Source organism: Danio rerio, chromosome 6 (assembly GCF_049306965.1).
Source record: "Danio rerio strain Tuebingen ecotype United States chromosome 6, GRCz12tu, whole genome shotgun sequence".
NCBI lineage: Eukaryota > Metazoa > Chordata > Actinopteri > Cypriniformes > Danionidae > Danio > Danio rerio.
Window position 1 is genome coordinate 5,688,947 of NC_133181.1, and position 25,078 is coordinate 5,714,024.

A 25,078-nucleotide genomic window follows, 5' to 3' on the forward strand; every position below is an offset into this window, starting at 1 on the left:
GTTATGATTTAAAAAAAATAATTTTTAAAAGTAATGTACTTTTTTAAAAGTAACTGAACTCATAAGAATTAGTCACTACACTATTGCAGAGAGGCGCAATAGATTTTTTTTATGAATGCACAAACTGCTGAAGTAAAAAGGTGTTTTATTTGTGGATAATCGGCACTGAGCGCTTTTCCAAGTTGACCAATCAGATGAGGCCTTGTTATCTTCATACCTGTCTACCCAGTAGGGTAGCTATTCTGTTATTAACTAGTAAGGGAACTCAAAGCTAGAGAATAAATACTGAAGATGGGATTTAAGACAGAATAGGAAAATAACAATAAAAAATGGAAATATCTTCCCAAGTTTTCATTCGTTTGTAGTATCTAAATATTTGCACTTTTTTGTTGATGCGAAAAGTTTATTATATTAGAAAAAGTATTTTTTTTACCTGTCCATTTTAGTATGATCATTCAACACAATCTCATGGCAATTCGTAACTTTTTGATTTAGTCACGAATTTAAATAAATCACATTCGTACATCCCCCAATGAGGGGTTTAGGGGTGGGGTTGGGTGCCCTGCCTCCTTTTAAATATCATACATTTTTGCATGACTGAACTTGTATGAATTCAAACGAATTATCCATTAAGCTGACAAGATGTAAAATACTTTGAAAATAAAAATCTAAATATCTGCCCGAGCTTTCATTCATCTGTAGTGTCTAAGGGCGCACTCACACTATGCTATCCGAAGTGTACACAGGCCTGGATTGTTTGAGAAGTGTGAGCGCTCTGAATCGGGCTCAGGCACGGTTAAGTTGGCCGGCTTTGGCCCGTTTGGAAGAAGTGTGCCAGAGTGTAGTTCACTTGGGCTTTAGTACGGCCACAGTCCGCTTGTTGTGTGAGTGCAGAGCCCAAAATTGAAGACGATATGTGACTTTTAAGGGACTGTTTCATATGGTGTTATTATTTATTTTTACTGTTGAATGAACCTAAACTGTCGTTGATTATAAAAGACACAACCCCTTCACTGCACGACAGCTGCACCTTCAGCAAACCTCCTAATTCCTGCAGCACCAGGACTTTATGATTGTTTATGAGTGCCAAAAGTGGCTGGTCTGTTCTGCAAAATATTTGACTGCGTCACTGCATCCCAAACGACTAAAACGATATAAAGAAATCTCCCCTGTGCAGAGCGAGAGCGCTTCTTACTGAACAGCGCATCATCAAAGACGTAAAAGTGCTCAGGCATGAATGCAGTGTGAGTGCGGGCTGTCGGGGTAGACAGGAGGGGGGACAATCGTGCTTCAGTCTGGTTCAAAGTAGCTGTACATCGTGTAAGTACGCCCTAAATGTTTGCACATTTTGTTTTAGATCAGAAAAGTTTGTTAGATTAGAAAAATTCAATTTATTTCTTGTTCATTTTAGTTTGACTATTACATAAATACATTTTTTTAGTCAAGTCAAACTTTATTTATGGAGCACTTTACAAACACAGAAGTGAGCCAGAAATGAAATATACACCTAAACAAGCATAATAGTAGGGGTGTCAAAATTAATCGTTTCTTCGATGCACCGTGATGCAGACGCGGACAATTCAGTATCAGTTCAGTAATAATCATAATCGGTTATTAATGACGTCATTTACCTCATATGCGCTCTGTCGGGAGGGAGATGATCGCGAGTATTTACAACGCTCTAACTACTTAATACTCATGAACTTTGCACAATTTCACTGTGTGTGTTTGAGAATGAAAGTAGCCTACTCCATTTCTCTCTCTCTCGCTCTCTCTCTCTCTCTCTCTCTCTCTTTCTCACACACACACAGTGGCCCATTTAACCTGCTAGCGTGGCTTTTCTTCTCCTCTCGGCTGTTTTACAGCGTTACTTTTGGATACAGAAACGAGCGTGTGTCTACAGAGTTTTCTCCACCGTGTCTATCATAGATCAGCTGTAAGATCGCACCTGCCGCTTATCATTCATCTGAAGAGCGCAGCGTGCAAGAGCAAATCGCAACCGTTTTTGTTGAGGGTGTAACCAATCAAAGGGGTGTAAGAGAACTAGACAAGGATCAGAAATTGAGCTGGATATTTATATTTGTTTATGTTATTTGCTAAATGCTCGTTTTTTTAAAAGTTACAGTTTATATATCTGACTGTTTGTATTAAATGACACAATTGTATTACAAATTATAGCCTATATAAATATAAATATATTCATACATTTTAATACAAGAGCTGCGGCTGTGAAGAAAATATAAAAGCACCGTCAATGCACCGTGATGCACCGAAATATCGAATTGAACCGAATCGATGGCATGATAATCGTAACCGAACCGAACCGTGAGACTAGTGTAGGTTCACAGCTCTACATAATAGTCTATAAAATACATAAGATACAATATAAAATATAACTAAAGCTACCTAAAAACGGCACACAGATTAAAATAAATTTTACAGCAAGCTTTTCTCTGGGGAAATACAAGACAAAGAGCAAAATAACAATACAAATCTAAATATCCCCCAAGTTTTCATGCATCTGTAGTGTCTAAATATTTCCGAAAAAGTTCATTAGATCAGAAAAATATTCATTTTATCTGTTCATTTTAGCATGATCGTTACATTAATAAGTGTTTTTTAAAGCTAGCTTGTCTCTAGGGAAATGTTGCTGCAAGAAACACCGCTATCACAATAGTTTCGCCCTAGTTTGCTTTCTTCATGAAGCATTTGATGTTTGTGTGTATGTGCATGCGAGTGTGTGTTTGACCTCCTTCCTGTAAACATGCTCTTCCATAAAAAAGCTCTTTAAATAAATGATGATAGATAATCTAGATATGGAGAGTAAATGGGAAAATGCTGTCGAAGTCACCTGCCTATCAAGCGCACGCACTTATTTACCCTCAAGAGCGCCAGGCTACTTAATCCAGAGTAATATTCCACCCTTAATCACATTCATAAATTGGTAATGATATTCATGCACTTGTGTGATATATGGCAAATTATAATGTCAGCGTGTCTTAGCCGTGCCGTCGTCATTTGAATATGGGCTCTATTGCTTTAATAAATCATGGTGGGTGGGATATGGCAGTCATTAGGTTGAATGGCAGTACATAGTCGTGTAAAAAAGAAAGTGCATTCAGCGCTCATATGCATCATGCTGTTAATCATAATATGGCTTACGGGGATACCGTGATTCTCAAGATAGTGTGGAAGGATGGAGGTTGATGTTTTGGAGTTTTTAGCTTGATAAATGGATTGTAAAAAGGTTTATTGTGCTGATTTTTTTGAGCATTGCAGAAATAATCTATAAACCTTGCGAATAGTTGATAGAGAATTAGTCATTGTTGATGACATTATTCCTGGACAATTGTATTTTAAAGGGATATTTCACAATAAAATGAAAGTTTACCATTCACTATTCCCTAAGTGATTCTAAACCTGTTTGACTTTGTCTTTTCTGTTGAATGCAAAAGAAGATATTTTGAAGAATGCTGGAAATCTGTAACCATTGATGTTTGTAGTAGGAAAAACAAATACTTTGGAAAGCTTTCTTTTTTTTTTGTCTTCTTTTTTGCTTAACAGAAGAAAGAAAGTCAAACATGTTTAAGGCAGTGTTTCTCAACCACATCCCTGGAGGACCACCATATCTGCACATTTTCCATGACTCTTAAACCAATTAATCATTCATTCATTCAGTCTTTCATTCATTCATTCATTTATTTTTTTCGGCTTAGTCCCTTTATTAATCTGGGGTTGCCACAAAGGAATGAACTACCAACTTATCCAGCATATGTTTTTTACACAGCGGATGCCCTTCCAGCTGCAACCCATTTCTGGGAAACCCTTACACACTCATTCACACTCATACATTACGGACAATTTAGCCTACCCAAATTCACCTGTACCGCATGTCTTTGGACTGTGGGGGAAACCGGAGCACCCAGAGGAAACCCACGCGAACGCAGGCAGAACATGCAGATTCAACACAGAGACGCCAACTGAGCCAACCGAGGCTTAAATCAGCGACCTTCTTGCTGTTAGGCGACAGCACTACTTACTGCGCCACTGCGTCGCCTCTCTTTAGCCAAACACACCTTGGATTTGGATCATCTCTTTAGCAGTGACTGAAATAATTGTAATGGGCGTGACTGACAAAGGAGGTATTCAAAAATTCTGTGTTGGTGGTCCTCCAGGAATATGGTTGAGAAACATAGTTTAAGGAATGTTTCTTTTTTTTTTTTAAGATTTCTGCAGGACTTACAGTTGAAGTCAGAATTTTTAGCCCCTTTAAATTGTTTTCTTCTTTTTTTTATATATTTCCCAAATAATGTTTAACAGAGCAAGGAAATTTTCGCAGTATGTCTGATAATATTTTTTCTTCTGGAGAAAGACTTATTTGTTTTATTTTAGCTAGAATAAAAGCAGTTTTAAATTTTTTAAACACCATTTTAGGGACAAAATTATTAGCCTCTTTAAGCTGTAATTTTTTCCGATTGTCAACAGAACAAACCATCATTATACAATAACTTGCCTAATTACCCACCTATTTAACCTAAATACCCTAATTAAGCCTTTAAATGTCACTTTAAGCTGTATAGAAGTGTCTTAAAAAATATCTAGTAAAATATTATTTACTGTCATCATGGCAAAGATAAAATAAATCAGTTACTAGAAATTAGTTATTAAAACTATTTTGTTTAGAAAATCTTCACTTCGTTAAACAGAAATTGGGGAAAAAGTAAACAAGCGCTCCAATAATTCAGGGGAGCTAATAATTCTGACTTCCACTGTATTTAAAAAAATAAATAAATAATTAACTTGTATTCTGTTTACAGTGTTAAATAAATTTGTAGAATAGATAGGGGTGTGCATTATTGACAAAACCTCTCTAAAAAAACAATAATTCTGATTTTTTTCGGGTACTTTGTTAGGGGACACGATGGAACTTAATTGAAGTGTTTGAAATATCACATGCAGTGGGGAAATATGTATTTAACCGCTTTTACAAACCCTTGTAAATGTTTTATTTAAAGTCATGTGCAATAAGCTAGTAAGCTAATATTATTATATATTAGCTAATCAGCTAATACTATTATAGGACTGAACTCGTACGAATTTGTACGAAATAGCCACTAAACCGGCAAAGCGTAAAATACTAACGTTTTCTTGTGAGATCAGGCTGGAAATATCCTTTTAAGTTCATTCTTACAGGCTCTATGCTTTTGGACTCTCGATATGTTTTTGGTTTATTTGTTAAAAGAACAAATATGAGGTTGTCCAACAAATATCACACACTCTATGGCAATGTTTGACCCAAACCTGTGTTGCATAGTGAATATTACATGCAAAACAAGAGTGCAGAAACCTGCAGAGGAGAGCTTCATACCCTTCATACAGACTGCATTTTATGTGTGTGTGTCTGTCTGTGTGTGTGTGTGTGTGTGTGTGTGTGTGTGTGTGTGTGTGTGTGTGTGTGTGTGTGTGTGTGTGTGTGTGAATGTGTGTGATTTGATTCAAATTTGTTCTCCTGAACAGGAAGTCGAGAAGCTCCTTTTTTCCACTTTCTTTAAGCTCAGAATATGTTCAGTTCAGCAGAACATGCTTTGTTTGAAGGAATGAAGGACAGATGACAGACAGCTTGTACTTTTACAGAACGGAAGCAGGCTTCCTTCTGGCTTTGATCACACATCTTGCTGCGAGAAAAGAAGCACTCGAACACAGAAGGCTTGTTCTCAAGACTACACACACCAAAAACGCACTCTGCACAAGCCAAAAGTTAGATTACTGTAAAAAAAATATATAATGTATTAATAAAATTAAAGAGGCAAAACCATAAGCCAGAGCACTAGAATTAGGCTTTCTTGTCTTTTTCTCTTGCTCACTAATATGTGGAGTAGTGAATCACACTAGCATCAACTGGTGCTAACTGCCAAAGCGTGTCGTCAGGGTCAAGCTGACATTAATTAAAACACACAGTGTGGGTGGCACCAAGTTCAAGATAAATAAATAAGCAGACTAGAAGAATGTTTGATGCATTGGCATTGCAACATATCTTGAGGTTTGATGATGCGCTGCAAAAAAAGGCTTTGTCTTGTTTCTAGTCCAAATGTTGACAAATTCATAAATCAAGAAGCATTTTTTTTTACAAGTAAAAAATATGGTCTTTTTTTCCCCAGAAATAATTAAAACTATTAAAATTAATTGTGTTTTTCTTTAAAACAAGTTCAATAATCTGCCAACAGGGGTAGGCAAATGAATTGTATTTCTAAGATGTAAATAAAAGTTGCATTAGCTCTGCAAATGTAACTTGAGGTTTGATGATGCACTGCAAAAATGTTGTTCTTTGTGTTTTTTTCTTGTTTCTAATTAAAGTATCGGCAAAATCATAAATCAAGAAGCATTTTCTAGACAAAAAAAAAAAAACATTTCAGAAATACTATGTCAAAATTAAGTGAGTTCTCCTTTTAAACAAGCTAAATAATCAAATACGTAAAAAAATATCGGCACTGCAAACGTAACTTGAGGTTTGATGATGCACTGGAAAAAATGCCGTTCTTTGAGTTTTCGTCTGTTTTCTAGACCAAATAACGACAAATTTGTAAATCAAGATGCACTTTCCTGACAATTAAAAATTATTGTCGTTTTCAGAAATAATGTTAAAATTTTGTGAGTTTTTTCTTAAAACAAGGTAAAAAAATCTGATAACAGGGTAAGCAAAATAATCATATTTCAAATGCATTAAAGAATAAAATAACACAATTGATGCATTGCAAATGTAACTTGAGGTTTTATGATAAACTGCAAATAATGTTGTTCTTTGAGTTTTTGTCTTGTTTCTAGTCCAAATATCAACAAATTCGTAAATCAAGTAGCATTTTCTAGACAAATAAACATATTTCTTGTTTTTAGAAATAATATGTTAAAATTCAGTTTTTAAAAAAAAACAAGCTAAATAATTGTGTCAAAAGGAAAAAAAACAAAACAAAAAAGATGCATTGTTTGCAGTGTTGCTGTGCCAATGCATGTATATATATATATATATATATATATATATATATATATATATATATATACACACACACACACACACACACACACACACACACACACACACACACACACACACACACATCTATATTCATGATGAACTGTGATTAATGTTGTTCTTTAAGGTTTTTGTCTTGTTTTTAATCCAAATATCAACAAATTTGCAAATTAAGAAGCATTTTCTAGACAAGTAAAAATATTGTCTTGTCTTCAGAAATAATATGTCTAAATTTAGTGAGTTTTTGCTTAAAATAGTCTAAATAATCTGTCAACATGACAGGGTAAGTGAAATAAGCATATTTCAAAGAAGAAACTAGATTGTTTCGCTACCTCAAAAAAATATGCAATTGTAAGTGTGCATCACACAGGGCTTGACAAACCACCTGTGTAAAACACACTCTTTTATCGTTCTGTCATTTTAACCAGACACTTTCATACAATCATCATACAAACATCTCTTAAAAAAAAAATGTTGTGCATTTATGAAATAAATGAAATTTTGCTTCACACAGGTGAGTGGGCTTGACAAACCACCTGTGTAAAACACACTATTTCATCTTCCTGTCATTTTAACCAGACACTTTCATACAATCATCATACAAACATCTCTTAAAAAAAAAAAAAAAAAAAAAAAAAAAAACGTACATTTATGAAATGTGCTTCACACAGGTGAGTGGGCTTGACAAACCACCTGTAGAAAACACACTCTTTCATCGTTCTGTCATTTTAACCAGACACTTTCATACAATCATCATACAAACATCTCTTAAAAAAAAAAAATGTTGTGCATTTATGAAATAAATGAAATTTTGCTTCACACAGGTGAGTGGGCTTGACAAACCACCTGTGTAAAACACACTATTTCATCTTTCTGTCATTTTAACCAGACACTTTCATACAATCATCATACAAACATCTCTTAAAAAAAAAATGTTGTGCATTTATGAAATAAATGAAATTTTGCTTCACACAGGTGAGTGGGCTTGACAAACCACCTGTGTAAAACACACTATTTCATCTTTCTGTCATTTTAACCAGACACTTTCATACAATCATCATACAAACATCTCTTAAAAAAAAAAAAACAAGCAAAAAAAAACGTACATTTATGAAATGTGCTTCACACAGGTGAGTGGGCTTGACAAACCACCTGTAGAAAACACACTCTTTCATCTCCCTGTAATTTTATACCCACAAAACTTTTGCACATTTAAACCAGTCAATTCCGTACAATCATTGTACAAGCATCTCTTAACACTAGGTGAGTGGGCTTGATAAACCACCTGCAGAAACTCTGTCTCTCGGTCCCCCTCTTTACTCTAGTGCTTAATTCTCTGAGCACTAACAGTTCTTTTATATAGCTAGCACCTCTTGTGTGTATTGCCTCTTGTTGTTGAATCGCTGAATGCCTCCTCAGTTGTAAGTCGCTTTAGATAGAAGTGTCTGCTAATTGACTAAATGCACTCCGTTGGCACATTATTTTTCTTGTTATTATTATTATTATTTTTTTTTTTTTAGCAAAAAGTCACCTAATTTTGATTTATAATTTCTGAAATCAAGACTATTTTTGTTGTCTAGACAATACTTTTTGAATTAAAAATATTTAGACATTTCGACTAGAAACAATAAATACATATAAAAGTAAGAAAATAGTGTGTGCGAAGGACGCTGAGATGTGTACGGAATAAATAATGCGTGTAAGAGGGCGAGGGTGTGCTCTCGAAGGCATTCTGGGGTTAGAGACAGTGATGGATGTCTAGGCCTCTCATCGGCCCTGCCTCATTACTGGCCAGCCATTTTGCAAATCAACAGATAATTACGGTATACATCATACACTGTTCACATCATCGCAATTTACTGCATTTCGTTAGCTCTGACGCAAAGGGATGGAAAATGAAAAACTGCTCTTTCCGAGGGAAGTAAACCAATTTCTTACTATTCATAGTGTGTCCAGAGGGCATTTGGAAATGAGTGAACTATTGCGTAGGGCTGAAGATCTCATATAACGATAGCTCATCTTATATCCTGATAATGATATATATATATCACAATGTAATACCGATATAATATACAACATAATATATTTTCTGTCTATATATATATAATTTGATGTGTGTGTATGTGTGTGTGTGTGTGTGTGTGTGTGTGTGTGTGTGTGTGTGTGTGTGTGTGTGTGTGTGTGTGTGTGTGTGTGTGTGTGTGTGTGTGTATGTATGTATGTATGTATGTATGTATGTATGTATGTGTATATATATATATATATATAAGTATATATATATATATATATATATATATATATATATATATATATATATATATATATATATATATATATTTATATATATATATATACATATACATATATATATATATATATATATATATATATATATATATATATATATATATATATATATATATATATATATATATATATATATATATATATATATATATATACATATACATATACATATACCATATGTAAAAGACTATAGAATACACAAGACTTATAGACTGACGCTTCTATGGGTGAAAAGCTCGGACCAGATGTGTGCTTTTACGACAGTTTTGGTCAACAAACACACTGGAGTATCAGCGAATATTTGCTTCACAGACATAAGAACTATATCCACATAAAGCTTGAAATCTTTACTTTTAAATGAACCAAGTGCACTTGAAAACAAGTGGTTTTTGGTTTTGTAATCTGTATGAAACGAACGTGAGATACAGTCCTGTCAAACATCACATGACAGCAAATGCTCAAACGCCCCTCAAACTTGTAAACAAAGAGTCGCTGTCATTTCCGGAGGAGTTTCGCCATCAAGATCGAGTTGTGAATTACTTCAGAAAACCAGCATGATCTGATGAAGCATTATTTAGTGGTTGATAATGAGTAGAACGGGCATAAATGAGGTTGGTGTCGTGATCTCGTTCCTTTTGAGTGCACATGCATATTAGCTTGGGCAAGCTGAAAATATGCTGATTTTGTTTGATTCAGACGTTTAAAAACAGAACTTATGGGACAGGTGTTGTTTAAGTTTATTTGGGATTCCAAATATGTCATGTAATTGTAAGCTTGTTTAACAGTTTTGAAGAATTTTATGTTTCCTCATTCAGATAGAATTCCTGAGCATACTGCCCGAGAGGCGTTTTCAAAGATGACCGCTAAGTGGAACGACTTGCCTTAAGGGGACTTTGCCGTTACTTAGAATCCATTGCATTCTAAAGTTCTGGTGGCGAAATGTCAAGTTTTTTACGTGAACCACCAGCCCCAAGGATTGATGTTTTTAACTTATTTTGTTTCTTTTTGCCCTTCTCTGTAAATATTGACAAATTTTTCAATTATATTGTAAAACTTTGTCCGAGACCGCCCCCCTCTTCACTTTCGTCTAAAACCTCCCCCCGTTCACTTTCATCTTTAAAAGGTTTTTAGAGGGCCCATGGCGGCCAGCGACACCTCTGTTTGAATGTCTAAAACCTAAAATAAACTTTCTGTGCTTATGCACATGCTGTCAAATTTAAATTTACCAGTTGATGACGTGCGCTCTGAACGCTCTGAAATGGTTGACAGATAAAGTAATTTTTTTGAGTGTTTATATGTGATCATATTTGTCGTTTGCAAATGTTTGATTAAAAATGTTAAAATAAAAAAATATATATATGTAAAACACTTTAAAAACGTACAGGCTTAACATAAAAGCAAAAAAACATAATTGCGTATAATAGTGCGCTTATAAAAAAAATTAAAAGGTATTTTTGTAAAGTTAATTATATAAGTGATACCACAAAATAAACAATAAAGTATATTATGAAGCTATAGACTTGTCCATACGTTATATATTGTTATATTGCACAGAACTAGCTTTTAGTGTAGATTGCGTTACCTTCAAAGTCTTGCCAAACTTAGCTCACGCTTTGTAAATTGCTATCTAGTCTTGTACATCATCCTATAGTCAATATACCAAAATCTTTATTTGTTTTGTTTTGTTTTGTTTTGTTTCTTTCAGGTCAACATTTTGGTTTTAATTCGCGACTGTACAATAAGCAATAGCTTTTAGCCTCTCTCTCACTTTGTTTGTGAATTTCAATGAGGCCGCCTTGCCTTCGCCGAAGCCTTTTTTGATTGCTTTCCCTGCTCGAGTATCAGTCTAATATCATTTGAAATGTCACCACTCATACGTGTTTGTTTCATATGCGTCCCTCCGTCTATCGCATGTAAGAAAGCACAGAAGAGAATAGACGGAGCGTGAGAGAGAGAGAAAAGCAGATTACCTAACAAAGGGCAGACTGATTTGAAAGCAGGATATTTTGCCGAGATTCGCGGCGGAGGTTTGTCAAACACAAATGCCGTATGCTTATAAAGGCAATTTCATTTTCAAAGGAGATATAATCAGTCTGTATCATTTTGGACACAAAGCATGAAGAAGAAAACATCTTCAGTTCCGCCTCAGCCTAAAAGCGCTGTGTAATTTGGCACCTTTCGAGTTGACCGAGTGTTTGGAAATTGAGAGCTCGGTAATTTTACGCTCGTGTGTCAAATATTAAGGATGCCACTGAAGGTCAGAAATTCTAAGAAGCTATTTTTTGTAAATATTTTTCCCTGGTTCTGCTCCTTAATGGAAGTGTCTTATTGATTGTTTTTTAAAGACTTGGATTTGTAGTACCAGTTGAAACAGGAATTTGAAATGGGCCAAAATACCGAGATCATGTTGTTTGCTGTTTTGTTCTAGAGGCTAAAAGCACAAGGTTGGACAATGTAGTCTAAACTAGTTAGCTGGATCTCATAATTTTTTGGTCTAAGCCTATCCATGATGATTAACATGCTACATGGTCAAGCAGCTGCTGGCCACCCTTTACTAAATAGTGACCATCTTATGACCCCAACATGAGTGCTGTACTAGTATCAGCATTATGGTTGCCACAATATTGGAATTCAGTACCAATCAGTACTAGAATTTTAAAAAGGGCCATTTCCAGCTAACATTTGAGCGCTGTTGAACACATTCTTAAACACCACTGATTCGCCATTGTGTTCGCATGCTCAACAGAAATGACTGTGATTGGCCGTGAAGGTCTTCAGTTTACCGAACTCACCGCTGTTTACTGAGTGCAGATACAGAGACACTGGAGCATTTGAAAGCCTTCAAAGAGCAGCTGGTCTGTTTATGAGCTGACATATGAGCGATCCGCTGATCTTATCCAGCGGATCTGATTGACTGATCTTCACGGCTTTAAAATGCTCTAGTGTCCCTATATCTGTAGTTACACGCTGATCGGTATCAAATTCCAGTATCATGATAACACTTATAAGCATTTAAACTGTCTAATGTGGTAAAAGCCAATAACCTATGTGTGAAATTTGATCCTGGAACACAAAACCAGTCTTATGTCATATTTTTGCCAATGGCCCCTAACTTTACCCGTGTGAGTAAAATTATTGGTATTTTTAGTCCCACTATATACAAGATGGGCTTAACTACTATGCACTTGCATTAAAAAATAATTACTATGTATTTTTTTTTTTTTTTTATGTATTTCAGAACACTTCTAATTCTCTTGAGTTGGGATATGGGGAGTGTTAGGGACAGACTTGGTGGTATGGGCAGGTTTAAGATTGGGTTAGGTTGTAAAAGATAGTGATCAGTGTAATTACAGAAATTAAGCACAAATCTAATTACATGTATTTAATCAATCATAAGTACAACATAAAACATATTTACACAGTAAGTACATAGAAGTAAGTTATTCATTTTAGTGTATGTACATATTAGTTAAGGTCACTTAATATGAAGTGGGACCAATTCTTCGTTTATGCTAAGATCATGTTCCAGGGAGACATTTGCTGGTTTCCTACCGTACATATATCAAAACTCAGTTTTTGATTAGTAATGTGCATTGGTTAGAACTTAATTTTGACAACTATATATGATTTTATTTTGACAACAAAAAAAAATGTTTTTCTCAGTATTTAGATTTTTCTGAATCCTCAGGTTCCAGATTTTCAAAACCAGAAATATCATCCTATCCTGACAAAGTATAAATCACTGGAATGCTTTCTTGAGTTAACACTCAAGCCTCCTTTCCACTGCACACAACAAACGACAAGCGACAGACCGGGAGTCATCCATTTCCAATAGAGAGCAGTCCGGGAGCTGTGGGCAGTTCCGATCATTTCTGTATGCGGAAAATTCGGATCCGATTTGAGCTGCGGATCCGTTTAAATATTTGAACTCTTGCGACTAGACCGGATGCGACCGGATGTGATGTATTCCACTGTTGTACAAGCAGGTCCGTGCACGAAAGATGAGAAATACTAGTTTTTTTGGTTATATTTTGAATGAATAAACATTTCTTTTCATAAATGTAGGTAATAAAAAAATGTTTTATGATGTCTCCCCATTACCCCCAATATGTTAGCGGTCTATGAGTTTCTAGTATTCATTAATTCATTTAACCATGGTAAACAGATGGAGAATAAAGGCTCTTGCTTTTGCACTCCTTTACTTTAGACCCTGCGAGAACAGCTTCTCTCCCATGGTGCACGTCAGAACTGAAAATTCTATGTGACCTCCACAAGGGGGTGTATTCCGACAGTCGTGCCCAAATGTGTGCAGTGGAAAGGCGGCTTCAGATATTGCTTGATACTAATTGCAGGTTTGGCATGCTGTCCTAGGAGAGAACCCTGAGCACTAAGATAATTGAGACTAGGGCTCCCGCATGGTCAAATTAACATGCCAGGGATAACAGCTCTCCCTGGTAATGGAGGAAAAGGGGAGATTGGGTGGATAGGGGATTCTTCTATAACGAAGATAAAGCAAGTGAAGCTGTGGTCACACTGGACTTTTCTTCCCATAGACTTCCATTCATACGCACGTGACAAGAATCACATCACTTGACTGTGTGAGAACAATTGAGGATCAAAACATGACCTCTCTAGACAGAAATTTAAAATATGAACCAATCGCTCGCTTTTTTTAATGTCTAATCATCTTGTTTAATCCCGCCCCTTTTCGCCGCACTACAGAATTTCACATGCTCAAACTCAAATGTAACCACAGCTTAAGATGAAATGGGCTATTTATTGTTGGCTTAAATCAAGTAATTGGCTTATCAATGATTGCGGATGAAAGACCAGCTGCGATCAATCATATCATGTGCTTTATATAATGAATCTCAGTTTTCAAAAATGGCACTTGATGACTTTAATGGCATTGCAATTAAATTGATCTTAATAATATAATAATATTCTGCTGTATTTTGAATTCTTATTCATTCTTTAATACGATTCTCTTTTCAAGTAAATTCTCTTGCTTATATTCTCCCTATTATTCTCATCACTTCCGACCTGTGTCATTCCACCAATATCATTATGCATCGCCGATCACTAGATTTATAACCCCTGGTTTTCTTTCCTTTAAAGGGAACGCTTACCCGTGCCCGCACCGAGCTGAATCCCGACTACCTGGACCTTCGCTCCCGAGCCGAGCTGAACCCGGAGTACTGGACGCCCTGCACTCCTCTAGTAAGTAACCTCAGTTTACATCGCTGAGATGACGCTGTTGAAGCACCATTAGAGAGCTGCACAGATACACCTTTCACCCACTTGTTTGTATGTTTTCTCTACTTATTGGTTTCTTTAGTGACCTCTCTAACGATGGTCTCTTCACCGCTACATCATTATAACTGAGCTAATTTTACATAAACACACACACATACCTCCCTCCCATTGCTCTCATTACCTGACTATGTGCTGGGATTTTTGTCTTTTGGGGATTGGGACAGTTTACTTGAAGCTTTGCTCACCACTGGACCTAATGATGCTTGTTTTAGTTTTTGGTTTTCCTTTTTTAGCGCTGTTATTTAAATGTTGTATTGAAAGTCCTACAATTTCTTTAGTGGAAAAGTGTAAAGTGAACTTTTACTTGGAGGTAACACTTTTGACCAGTTGTATCAATCGATGTTTGTTATTTATGAGCGTTTTGTATTGGGCATTTGATTTGAAAATGAAAATGATTTGCTGTTTGTTGAATGCTTTTCTCCCTGTGTGTGTTGCTCACTTGATCTGGGGGCATTCAGATGATATACGTCCACTCCTTGCCGATTGTTACCCCTTTGTCCTGGCGGGTTTAATACTCTCATCTGAAAAAGTGTGTGCTCGAATGTAGAGGTTGAAATCAAACACATAAATCAGCCATAACATTGTTCTTTTCATTCAACAGAGTGCTAAAGACTTTACTTGCGCTTCATCTAGATATACGTGTGAGTGTGTGTGCGCATTTGTAGGTGCTCGATGAGTTCACTAGACTCCGCAAGGTCTATGTGGGTGTGACCGACAGAAAATAAGAGGGTGGCGAAAGGAGAAGTAGAATATTTGCAGAGGAGAAAGAAATAAAGGCAGCACAGAAAGAAACATTGACTGCTAGATAAAAATAAGGCTAGAACAGTCCCTGCTTATTTCTACCATAGGAGGATCAAGACTCTTGGCGTACCCACTGTTGTCACCTTCAGATGTGTCCTCGGAGCATTCATGTATTCATCCTGTGCATCTTTATACTGTATTTCCCCCATGCTTTCAGCTGGACTGTAGGGAATATAGATTCACCCTGCCTGTGGTTGGAATATTCTCCTGGGCAGTCGATAAGATGATAGAAATGACCCGCATGCTCCCAGATGCCACCGTTCATAAGAGGAGCTTGGTGTGCAGCCAATTACAGTGGTTCTCCAATGGGATCAGATCTTATCATTGGAGTGTGAATGGATACCGTGCCATATGATCGTGCTGTATCACACCTCTCATACTGAAATAAACAGAGTTTTGCTTTAGGAGAAATCGAAGGTTCAACATCAGTACTGAATTTCATTATGGTCTTATTTCCTAAGGCTACATAAACAGGCATAAATGAATGACCTTGTTGACTTCTTTTTAAATGGTTATATATTTATGTAACAGTTAAAAAATGTGCACTGAAAGCAAGGTACATCAGTAACCTTACTTGTAAATTGTTAGGTTTAAAAGAAATATGAATGTAGCACCATGCATCTATTCATTTAAACATGTTGGAGTATGTAGATGTGTATCAGTCTGCAAATGTTATTTGCTGAATACCCGCAGCTGTTTTTATATCTAGAGTGCAGAATTGACTATTTATTAAAGGCATTGTGGGTCTGATGATAATGGGAACCAATGCTTGAAGAGGGTTTTAGTGTCTTGTTGATTTAGTTTCGAATCTCTTCTCGGAGAGCAGGGTTTCAAACCGTTGATGGCTAGTGCACTGAAGATCACTATTTTGGTCTTTTCTGGGCCTCAATTCTATGAATTTAGCATTGGAAATATAAATACACTACCTGACAAAAGTCTTGTCGTCGATCCCAATTGTAAGGGCAACAAATAATAACTTGACTTCTAGTTGATTATTTGGAAAAGTGACAGAAAGTAGATTTTTCTGATGATATATCATTTGAACTGCATCCCAATCATCACAAATACTGCAGAAGACCTATTGAAACTCGCATAGACCCAAGATTCAATCAAAAATCAGTCGAGTTCGGTGAAGGAAAAGTGGTTTGGGGTTACATTCAGTAGAGGGGTGTGCGAGAGATCTGCAGAGTGGATGGCAACATCAACAGCCTGAGGTATCAAGACATTTGTGCTGCCCATTACATTACAAACCAAAGGAGAGGGCGAATTCTACACGGGATATCGCTCCTTCTCATACTTCAGCCTCTACATCAAAATTCCTGAAAGCAAAGAAGGTCAAGGTCAAGTCACCAGACATGAACATTATTGAGCATGTCTGGGGTAAGAAGAAGGAAGAGGCAGCAGTTACTCTTGGGTAGTTTCAAAGTAAAGTAGGTCATAACAAATGATGTATATCTTGTATATCTTGTTCCTTTCTCTGTCGTCTCTCAAAGGTCAGGGCTGTGAGAAGTAGGGCTAGATTCTATAGCTGTGGCTACTTTAGTGTTTACCTCCCATTTAAGATAATCTTTTTGGTACACTGAAGGATTCCAGTGTGGTTGATTAATGTAGAGAAAAAAAAAGCCCCATTTGAGCCCTAATGTGAATTTGGAATAAGTGCCATACATTTTTGGGGTTCTACGGTAACCTTTGGGTAGTTTTAAAGTAAAGTAGATCAAAACGAACAATGTGTATCTTGTTCCTTCCTCTGTCGTCTCAAAGATCAGCACTGTCCGAAATAGGGATAGATTCTATAGTTGTGGGTACTTCAGAGTTTACCTCCCATTTAATATAGTCTTCTTGTTATATTGTAGAGTGATTGTTTAACGTGAAGATAAAAAAGTCTAATTTGTACCCTGACGTGGAATAAGTGCAATAAGTTTTTTGGGTTCAGCTGTAACTTCAAAGGAAAGTAGGTCATAAAAAATTGCTCAGTTGTCGATTATAGGACCACCAAATGTTCATGAGTTAGTAGTCATTAAAGTTTCTAACCATCCCTGGGGATTACAACAATAGCTGATCTTTTAAAGCAAGTTGAAGCAGCAAAGAGGTCCAGCAGGTGGTAAAGAAAATTAGCAAAACCTGTAGTTGGTCAGCACTGCGCTTCAAGGGCTGTCATCCTTTTTTTTTCCTCAGGAGAATTGTGGCCTGGCGGCTTCCTTTTGTTCTTGAAGTTCTCTTAGTTTTATGCACAGATGCACTGGGACACGGTTTGTTAATTTTCCTCAAGCACCAAATGTATTTCGTCCTTTACAAGCTGGTTTGATAAATGGCTTCGTAAACCAGCCTGAATCTTATTCTGTTGAATTGCTAATGGGATTAGAGCTGTATTATGATAAAGGCTGTTTTTGGGGAACATATTGCTTGTTGTCTGGAGGTCAGAGCGAATGCGCAGTATATCTTGTTCCTTTCCTCTGTCGTCTCTCAAAGGTCAGCGCTGTGATTAACCTCAGGTCAATTACACCCAAGATGCTGCACACAATACTTTAGAATGCATTAGTTCGGGGAATAAGTGCAAAGGCAACAAGAGGTGATCCTTTAGTTCCAACTGTAGCTCTGCTAATATGATGTCTGTCAGTTATTGCTCCCCTGAGCCTTTCGAACAATATTACGACCGATATTAGTTATTGAAATGAGCTCTAATCAACACAAAACCAATTGAGTTCATTATGAAGTTTATCCCTCTTTATTGCTCTGTGATCATTTGCTGTCTTCTCACCTCAGCACTGCGGATAGAAGGAAGGAAGTCAAGCGTACACTTCAGAGCGTGTCAATAAATGGTCCTTCATGTCTTACATCGCCTTCGAAAATAAGCCAGCCTCTCATTACGGAAAACATGGCTGAGGCATGTATATCTTCACTAGCGATGGACAGGTTGGATAGATTCATTGCAGCACTGTTCAATAAGTGGCTGTCGCAGCGGAATTGAGAGTTGCTACAGTATCTGCTCTGAAGAGCACCAGGTGCATGTACTCCACAGGAATCATGGGATTGATTATGAAGTCATCCCAGGGTTACGCGGCCACCATAGCTGCAGTTTTCTTCTGACATGTCTTGGAATATTCATGAAGAATTGCTTGGTTGTGTCTGAGAAGACTTGTCTGTAGGGAAGAGAAACAGTTCTTAGCTTGTAGGAACGTGCTTGAGAAGAAAAAGAAGGCGACTTTGAATTGCTTTTTCGTGTATTTGCACGCATTATTGATGTATTGACATTCTGTCAGGACAAGGTGGTCTGAAAACAGACTCGAGCCAATTTATTCATTCCGGTGAGAGTGAAACGAGCTTAGCATGGACGTGCTGACCGAACTGAGAGATGACTGGGAATGCGGTGTTGTTCTGATTAGAGAGAGTGAAAACTCTTGACATTGTGATAGTCTTACTCATTAGGTGATATAAGGTACGTTGACTCTTAGCATCCTGCTAAGTAGTTCAGAAATTAGAACTTGTAAAGCATCAAAAGTTACACATCTTCAGCTTTGGCAGGGTGTCGAATCAATTATGAGAAAATTATGGCCCTAAAAGGTATTAAAAAGTCTTAAATACGTTTTTTGAGGTATTCAATTTTGTCCAAAGTTTTGTCTTAAAGTGTTGTCCAAAGTGTTTGACTCCAAAAAAAAAACATAAATCTATAATTTTTCCTCCTAATATTAACAATGGCATACTTGATTCACTCGATGGGTTTGGGCCGGGGTGCGTCCTGCCAAGCTCCGTCAAGTCTGGTTGATGTCACATAATTTGTGACAAACGTGGCAAGATGATGTGACATGGTTGTGCTCCATTGATTTATTTTACTACAACTGTTTATTAACAACTGTTTATTAAGTTAAAGATTTAATACTGATTAAAACTTGAAGGTCTTAAAATATTCTGAGAAGGCCTTTAAAAAGTCTTAAGGTTACTTTTAGGATTCCTGCATATAACCTGTTTGGTCAGACTACAAGATTTTTTATTGTTGGTTACGCAATTTTGTCTAGATAGAATCTTGTGTCTTGGGTAACAAATATGCCTGTACAGTGGACCCTCGTTATTCATGGCAGTTACGTTCTAAAAATAACCCTCAATAGGACAAATCCATGAAGTAGTCAGCTTTATTTTGTTTTTTAAATATTATAGATGTTTTTAAGATTTCACTACACACTTTATACACTTTTCTCAGACAGGCATTAACATTTTCACTCTTTTCCCTCTTGTTAAAACACTTTCAAAGTTAAAACCTTCGTAATTAAGTAAGTCCAGTATTATAAAATGAAATCAAACTCATTTGATCTTCATTTATTTATTTCATAATGGCGCTCTACAGCCACATAACTTCTACCTTCCTTTAGCATGTCCACAAGGTTAACTATTTGTGTGATGCTTAGCATCTTCTTCTGCCTTTGGGTGCTACCGCAGGTGCGTTTTAAGGTGGACGTTTTGTCGAAATTGTGGGAGAAAACTTGCAAACATACAGTACAACACTTCAGAGTCACATTGCTAGCGATTGAATTTATGTACATTTGGCATGCTGATTGCATTCTGTACTGTACAGGAAATGTTGGCATGGAGGAGATTGATTGACAATGGTCTACAGCCAGTCAGGAAGCAGAACACAATGCGCTAATCAGGACGCAGAACACAATGCGCTGTAGAAAATAAGGCATGTCAAATTGCACGTAAAAAATCTGCGAAAGTGAATGAGGGACCACTGTGTACACGTTGCTTCATACTCAATAACTTTTTGATGTCTACGACTCATCACAAAGCTTCAGCAAAACACAAGTGAAGAAATCTGTCAAAAAGATTATGCTAGAATTTTCTGCGATGATGTTAGCATTTGTTGACAGGCATGGCATTGGTTGTTGTACACTATGACGCACTACACAATAAGAAACGATTGAATCTTGCTTCCTCACAGATATTTTTTTGTTTATAAATCTCCACAACACCCTACGTCAAGCAAATTGTGTCAAATTAAAAATTGCGAATTCTAAACGTGGCTTAACGTTCCAAGTGAGAATGTAGCCAGTACTAAGGGGAGCAAATTATTGCGGATTAAGCTTCCAATGTCGTCTTCAGCGTTCCTAATGGTGATGCTATGGCCCTGGTCTCAGATGTTTTCCTCACTAATGTGCCTCTTTAAAGCTGGGATGTGCTTAAAGCCTCACGCTGTACTTTTCTGTAGGAGAAAGATTACGTCTAAGCATTTTAGAAAGTTTGTCAATACTCTCTTCATAGTGAAGGTGTATTTACTGTAAGACCTTTGTAAGGAAAGAGAGACCTCATGAATTATGCATATGTGTAGAGCTCTCATTTCTGTTCAGAGATATGGGATAGGAAATGGATCCCTTTCTTAAGTAAAGAGTAGGGATACTCCTGGGGCAAGGAACTCTACATTAGTGGGGCTCTCTGCATTGACTCGGATTGAGTGCTGTAAGCCCTGTACAAATCCTTATCCATGCTGAGGTATTAAAGTCATAGTTTACCCAATGGTAACAGTTTAGTAATCATTTTAACATCGCTATCTCATTACGATAGAAGGGCACTATTTGGAACTTTTGGTAACACTTTACTTGAAGGGGGTGTTCTTTATAATTTTGAACTGAAATGTCATGAATGTGAATGAGATTGTATGCGTGCTTATGGCAACTGTCCCTAAGTGTTGTTTGCTCATATATGTTACTTTAAATGCAAAGAGGTCATTGATTAAGATGTAATACTTACAGGCTACAGGCTGCCACTGGACCTAGAAAATCTTCAACATAGGCTCATTCTAAAAAACGTAGCCCTATATTTTTTTCTGGAGATCGCGAATTATGTAGCCAGAGCTACATATGGCTGTATTTTGTCTTTCAAACGAACGCTACAGGGCGGTATGATGGCGTTCCTTTTCTCGCTTACCAACTTACCAACCTCCGTGTGAACGGCTTTTCTGCTGTTACCAGTTTGTCCGGTAACTGGTGCGTTTGTCAGCAGATTTGAGATGCAGAACAAAGTTGACCGCGATGACAGAATTCGAGTCTGGTGCAAAAACAATTTCAAAAAGCTGATAAGACAAAAAAAAATTATATATATATATATATATATATATATAATACACAAGTAAATAACGGTGAGTATTTGGTAAAATCTGAAAATGCGGACGAGGGCTTTTCTTTTTCTGGATTGCTTTTTAAAACACACTGAGGTTGGGTTTAGGGAAGGGAGTGGGCGGGTCAGTCGGTGCTTTACAAAATGCTATTGGTTGGGTGTAGGTGGGGTGGGGGAATTGGTTGGATGGTCAGTCAGTCAGCCAGTTGACAGCAGCTTCTGGTGGATTTACGTGAGAAGAGCAGGCACGAATGTCACTGGCAAGAGAAATTTAAGATCTGAAAAAGCATACAAACTGCAAAAAACGTAGCTCCTGGGATGTGTTTTGCTCTCTCCAGAAATGAATAATGTACGTAATCGGAATGAGTCTGGATTGAAAATCTTCATGCCACTCAGATCTCTGAGCTTGCTTGTATCATCGCAGAACAGGTGAAAGCAGCAATTGACTCTTCTCTTGCTTTAGTTGTTGCTTCTTTTGAAAGTTTTAAATCGAGCACTGAGTCACATGATCAACGGATTGACAAACTTGGATCAGCACATGAATGGTTAAAGTGACCGCATTGTAGCACTGGACGGTGCTAAAGTTGAATTCAGCTAACAAAGTACTCACTGAGAAAGTTGAGGACTTGGAGCTGTGCAATCTCTGAATTATCAGCCTATCAAATAGAGTAGAAGGGAGTGATCCAATCATGTTTATGTCACAATTTTTTCTGGAGGTACTCGGATTAGAGATGGTCCCTGTGTTGGCCCCATGTTTTTGGCAGACCAGGAGAACCAAAGAGTGATGATCGTGCGTGTGGCGAGGGGGCGTGGCCAAGAGCCGTGGGAACGGATTGAGGCCACCGCGTAAGTTGATACACCTGCAGTGCGCACCTGCCTCGAATCCCACGGAAGGAGCTCTGGACTATAAAAGGAGGAACGATGGCAGAGGAAGCCGAGAGAGGACCGGGCCCGGAAATATTTTACTTTTGCTTTCAGTTTGAGGACAGTCTCCGTGAGGAGCTGCCGTCCGTTTGTTTTGGTTGAGACAGCAGTCTCCGTGAGGAGCTGCCGTCACTGTTATTAATACATCATTTAAAACTGCGTTGGTTCTCCGCCTCCTTCTTCCCGGCGGCCAAAGGGCCGTGAACTTCATTACAGTGCGGTTTTACTACTTAACCATTGAAGTGTCGATACTTAAAATAAATAATGTTGATGTTTTAAAAGCATTTAATCACATTTCAATTTGTACCACTGTAACTAACGTTAGGAAAAATATTGAGACACTTATAAAACTAATGATAAATATGAATGGTTTCAGTAAAGTGTTATCGAATTGTCTTCGGATTTTCTACTTTTGTTATATAGCCCAGACATGCTAAAATGGCAAGAAAAATCACAATTTTTTTGTTGTTTAGCTTTTTGTGTGGTGTTCTGTAACATAAACACTAGTCAAACGGTTGTCTGTACTTTTTGGCATGCTAAATCACAGGTTCCCCTTTTGAGTGACTACTGCCACCTGTTGGTATGGAGAGTTTCCTCTTGTGAACAGTATTTTTATTTTAAATTTATTTATTTAATTACTTATTTAGTTACCCCCAGGGTCATTTATATCAAAGTTGATATTAAGCTGCACCATGTTGATGTTTTGTAACATCAAATTACGAAATTAGTTGAAACTTGAGGACCAGGACATACACCCATAAACTACAGACAATTCAGCTTACCCAATTCATCTATAGCGGATGTCTTTGCAGTTGTTAGAGGCATGGCCAGACAAAGCTCATCTTGTCGGAAATAATACTGTTGAGTCTGAAATCAACTTATGGCATTATTAAGTAGCAGAAGTTGTTTGTACAGCCTTCAGCCTTGTTTTAGGGCATTTTCTTATTGTCTCCCTCCCTCGTACTGTTTCATTGTCTGCTTCTCTCACTTTTTCACTCGTGATCTCTCTCTCTCTCTCTCTCTCCTGCACTTGCTCCCTCTCTCTGTATTATTAAAAGCGGAGCTGGTGTCTTGAGATAAGTGGTCACTACTGGAGGCATTTACAGGTGAGGGCACTCTCTTATTTGGTCAAGATGGATGGTTTGAAACATTTCCGTGAATGTAGCAGTCAGCACTACAGCGTTGGCACTCTTTAAAATGCTTTCGTCTGATAAGACCTACTGCATTAGTTTAGAAGGCCAGGTCTAGTGTTAGTGCCCTTGAAAAGATCTCACTTACTTCATCCTGGTCCTTATAGTTCAGCAGCAGAGAAAACGAAAGGGTCATTTGGACTTTTATTTTCACAGTCTGAAGTTGACCCATTTTTTCTGTGCTTCTGTTTTATTTTTAGTTAATGAAACTTGCATTGCTGAGAGTTTAAGAATCAGAGGCAGGTCTATAAGTGCATGTGAGTTACTTTTCAGGTATGGTGGATGCGAATCATGCGATAGACTTGGTTTGTGACAAGATGCTTCTCCTGTTTTGTACGGTCGATTGTCATGTGTTGAATATTGAATGGTCTTTAATGATGTCATGATGTGTCATTTACACACACCTGTCAGCTCGACGCTCTTTAAAAAGCTGTCATGTCAGGCTTATAAGCATCTCCCGTGTTCTATTTTTATATACAGTAGATGAGGAGACATATGTAGGTAGAAGTAGAGATGTAGAAACAGCTTGTTGGATGGAGTCTTCCTGAATGGATGTTGGCAGCAAAACACGAGCTACACTGAAGCTAATAAAAGACCGAATTGAAACACTTTTGAAATGTTTGCTGTCACTCTACTTATGACACTTACAGTTTCACACTGTTGCTTGCAGGTAAAATTAAGCCAGAATCTTGCTTCAGAATTTATCTGTAGGTTTGGCATTAGGGCTGTACGATATTGCAGTATTTTTTTTTTCATCTTTGATAAACTTTGCAATATGGATACAGGTACACAATATGGTTTAGACAGCTCTATTTGATCGTTTTCTGGGGAGTTTAATGGTGCGTTTATACCTGACGCGGATGAAGCGTCCAACATATGCGCATTCTGAAAATGAGGCCGCATATACATTTCTGGAGATCGCAAATTATGTAGCCAGAAGTATGTATGGCTACATTTTGTCTTTAAAATGATTGCTACAAGGTGATATACTGTTCCTTTTCACGGTTACCAGCTGACCGCTTACCTCCATGTGGACAGCTTTCCCACTGTTACGTTTGTCCAGTCGCTCACCATGTACGTCAGTGGACTTGAGACGCAGAGAAAAGGTAACAACAAGTTTCAAGTCCGGTGAAGAACGGTTCCAGAAAGCGGGCAAGAAAAAAACAGAAGCCGAAAAATAAAAAAAGAAGTAAATAACAGGGTGAGAATGTGGTAAATTATACGAGGACTTTTCTTTTTCTGGATTGCTTTTAAAAACTGTGCGTTGGGTTTAGGTTAGTGGGTGGGCGCTGGTCAATCGGTGCTTTTGAAAACACTATTGGCTGGGTTTTATGGAAGGAGGAGGGTGGGCCAGTCGGTCGGTCAGTCAGTCAGACAGCGGCCTCTGGTGGATTTACGCAAGAACAGC

The 25,078-nt window shown here is 37.4% G+C and overlaps 1 protein-coding gene across 2 annotated transcripts in view; it reads left to right on the forward strand.

Annotated features, from left to right (window-relative positions):
* The window catches only part of pcdh9 (protocadherin 9), a 512,656-nt gene that overhangs the window by 97,006 nt on the left and 390,572 nt on the right, over positions 1-25,078 (forward strand). For both annotated transcript variants that reach the window (XM_009302118.5, XM_009302119.5), the window contains exon 3: positions 14,453-14,554. In XM_009302118.5, the coding sequence (XP_009300393.1) occupies positions 14,453-14,554 (102 nt within the window). The remainder of the gene's footprint in view (positions 1-14,452; positions 14,555-25,078) is intronic.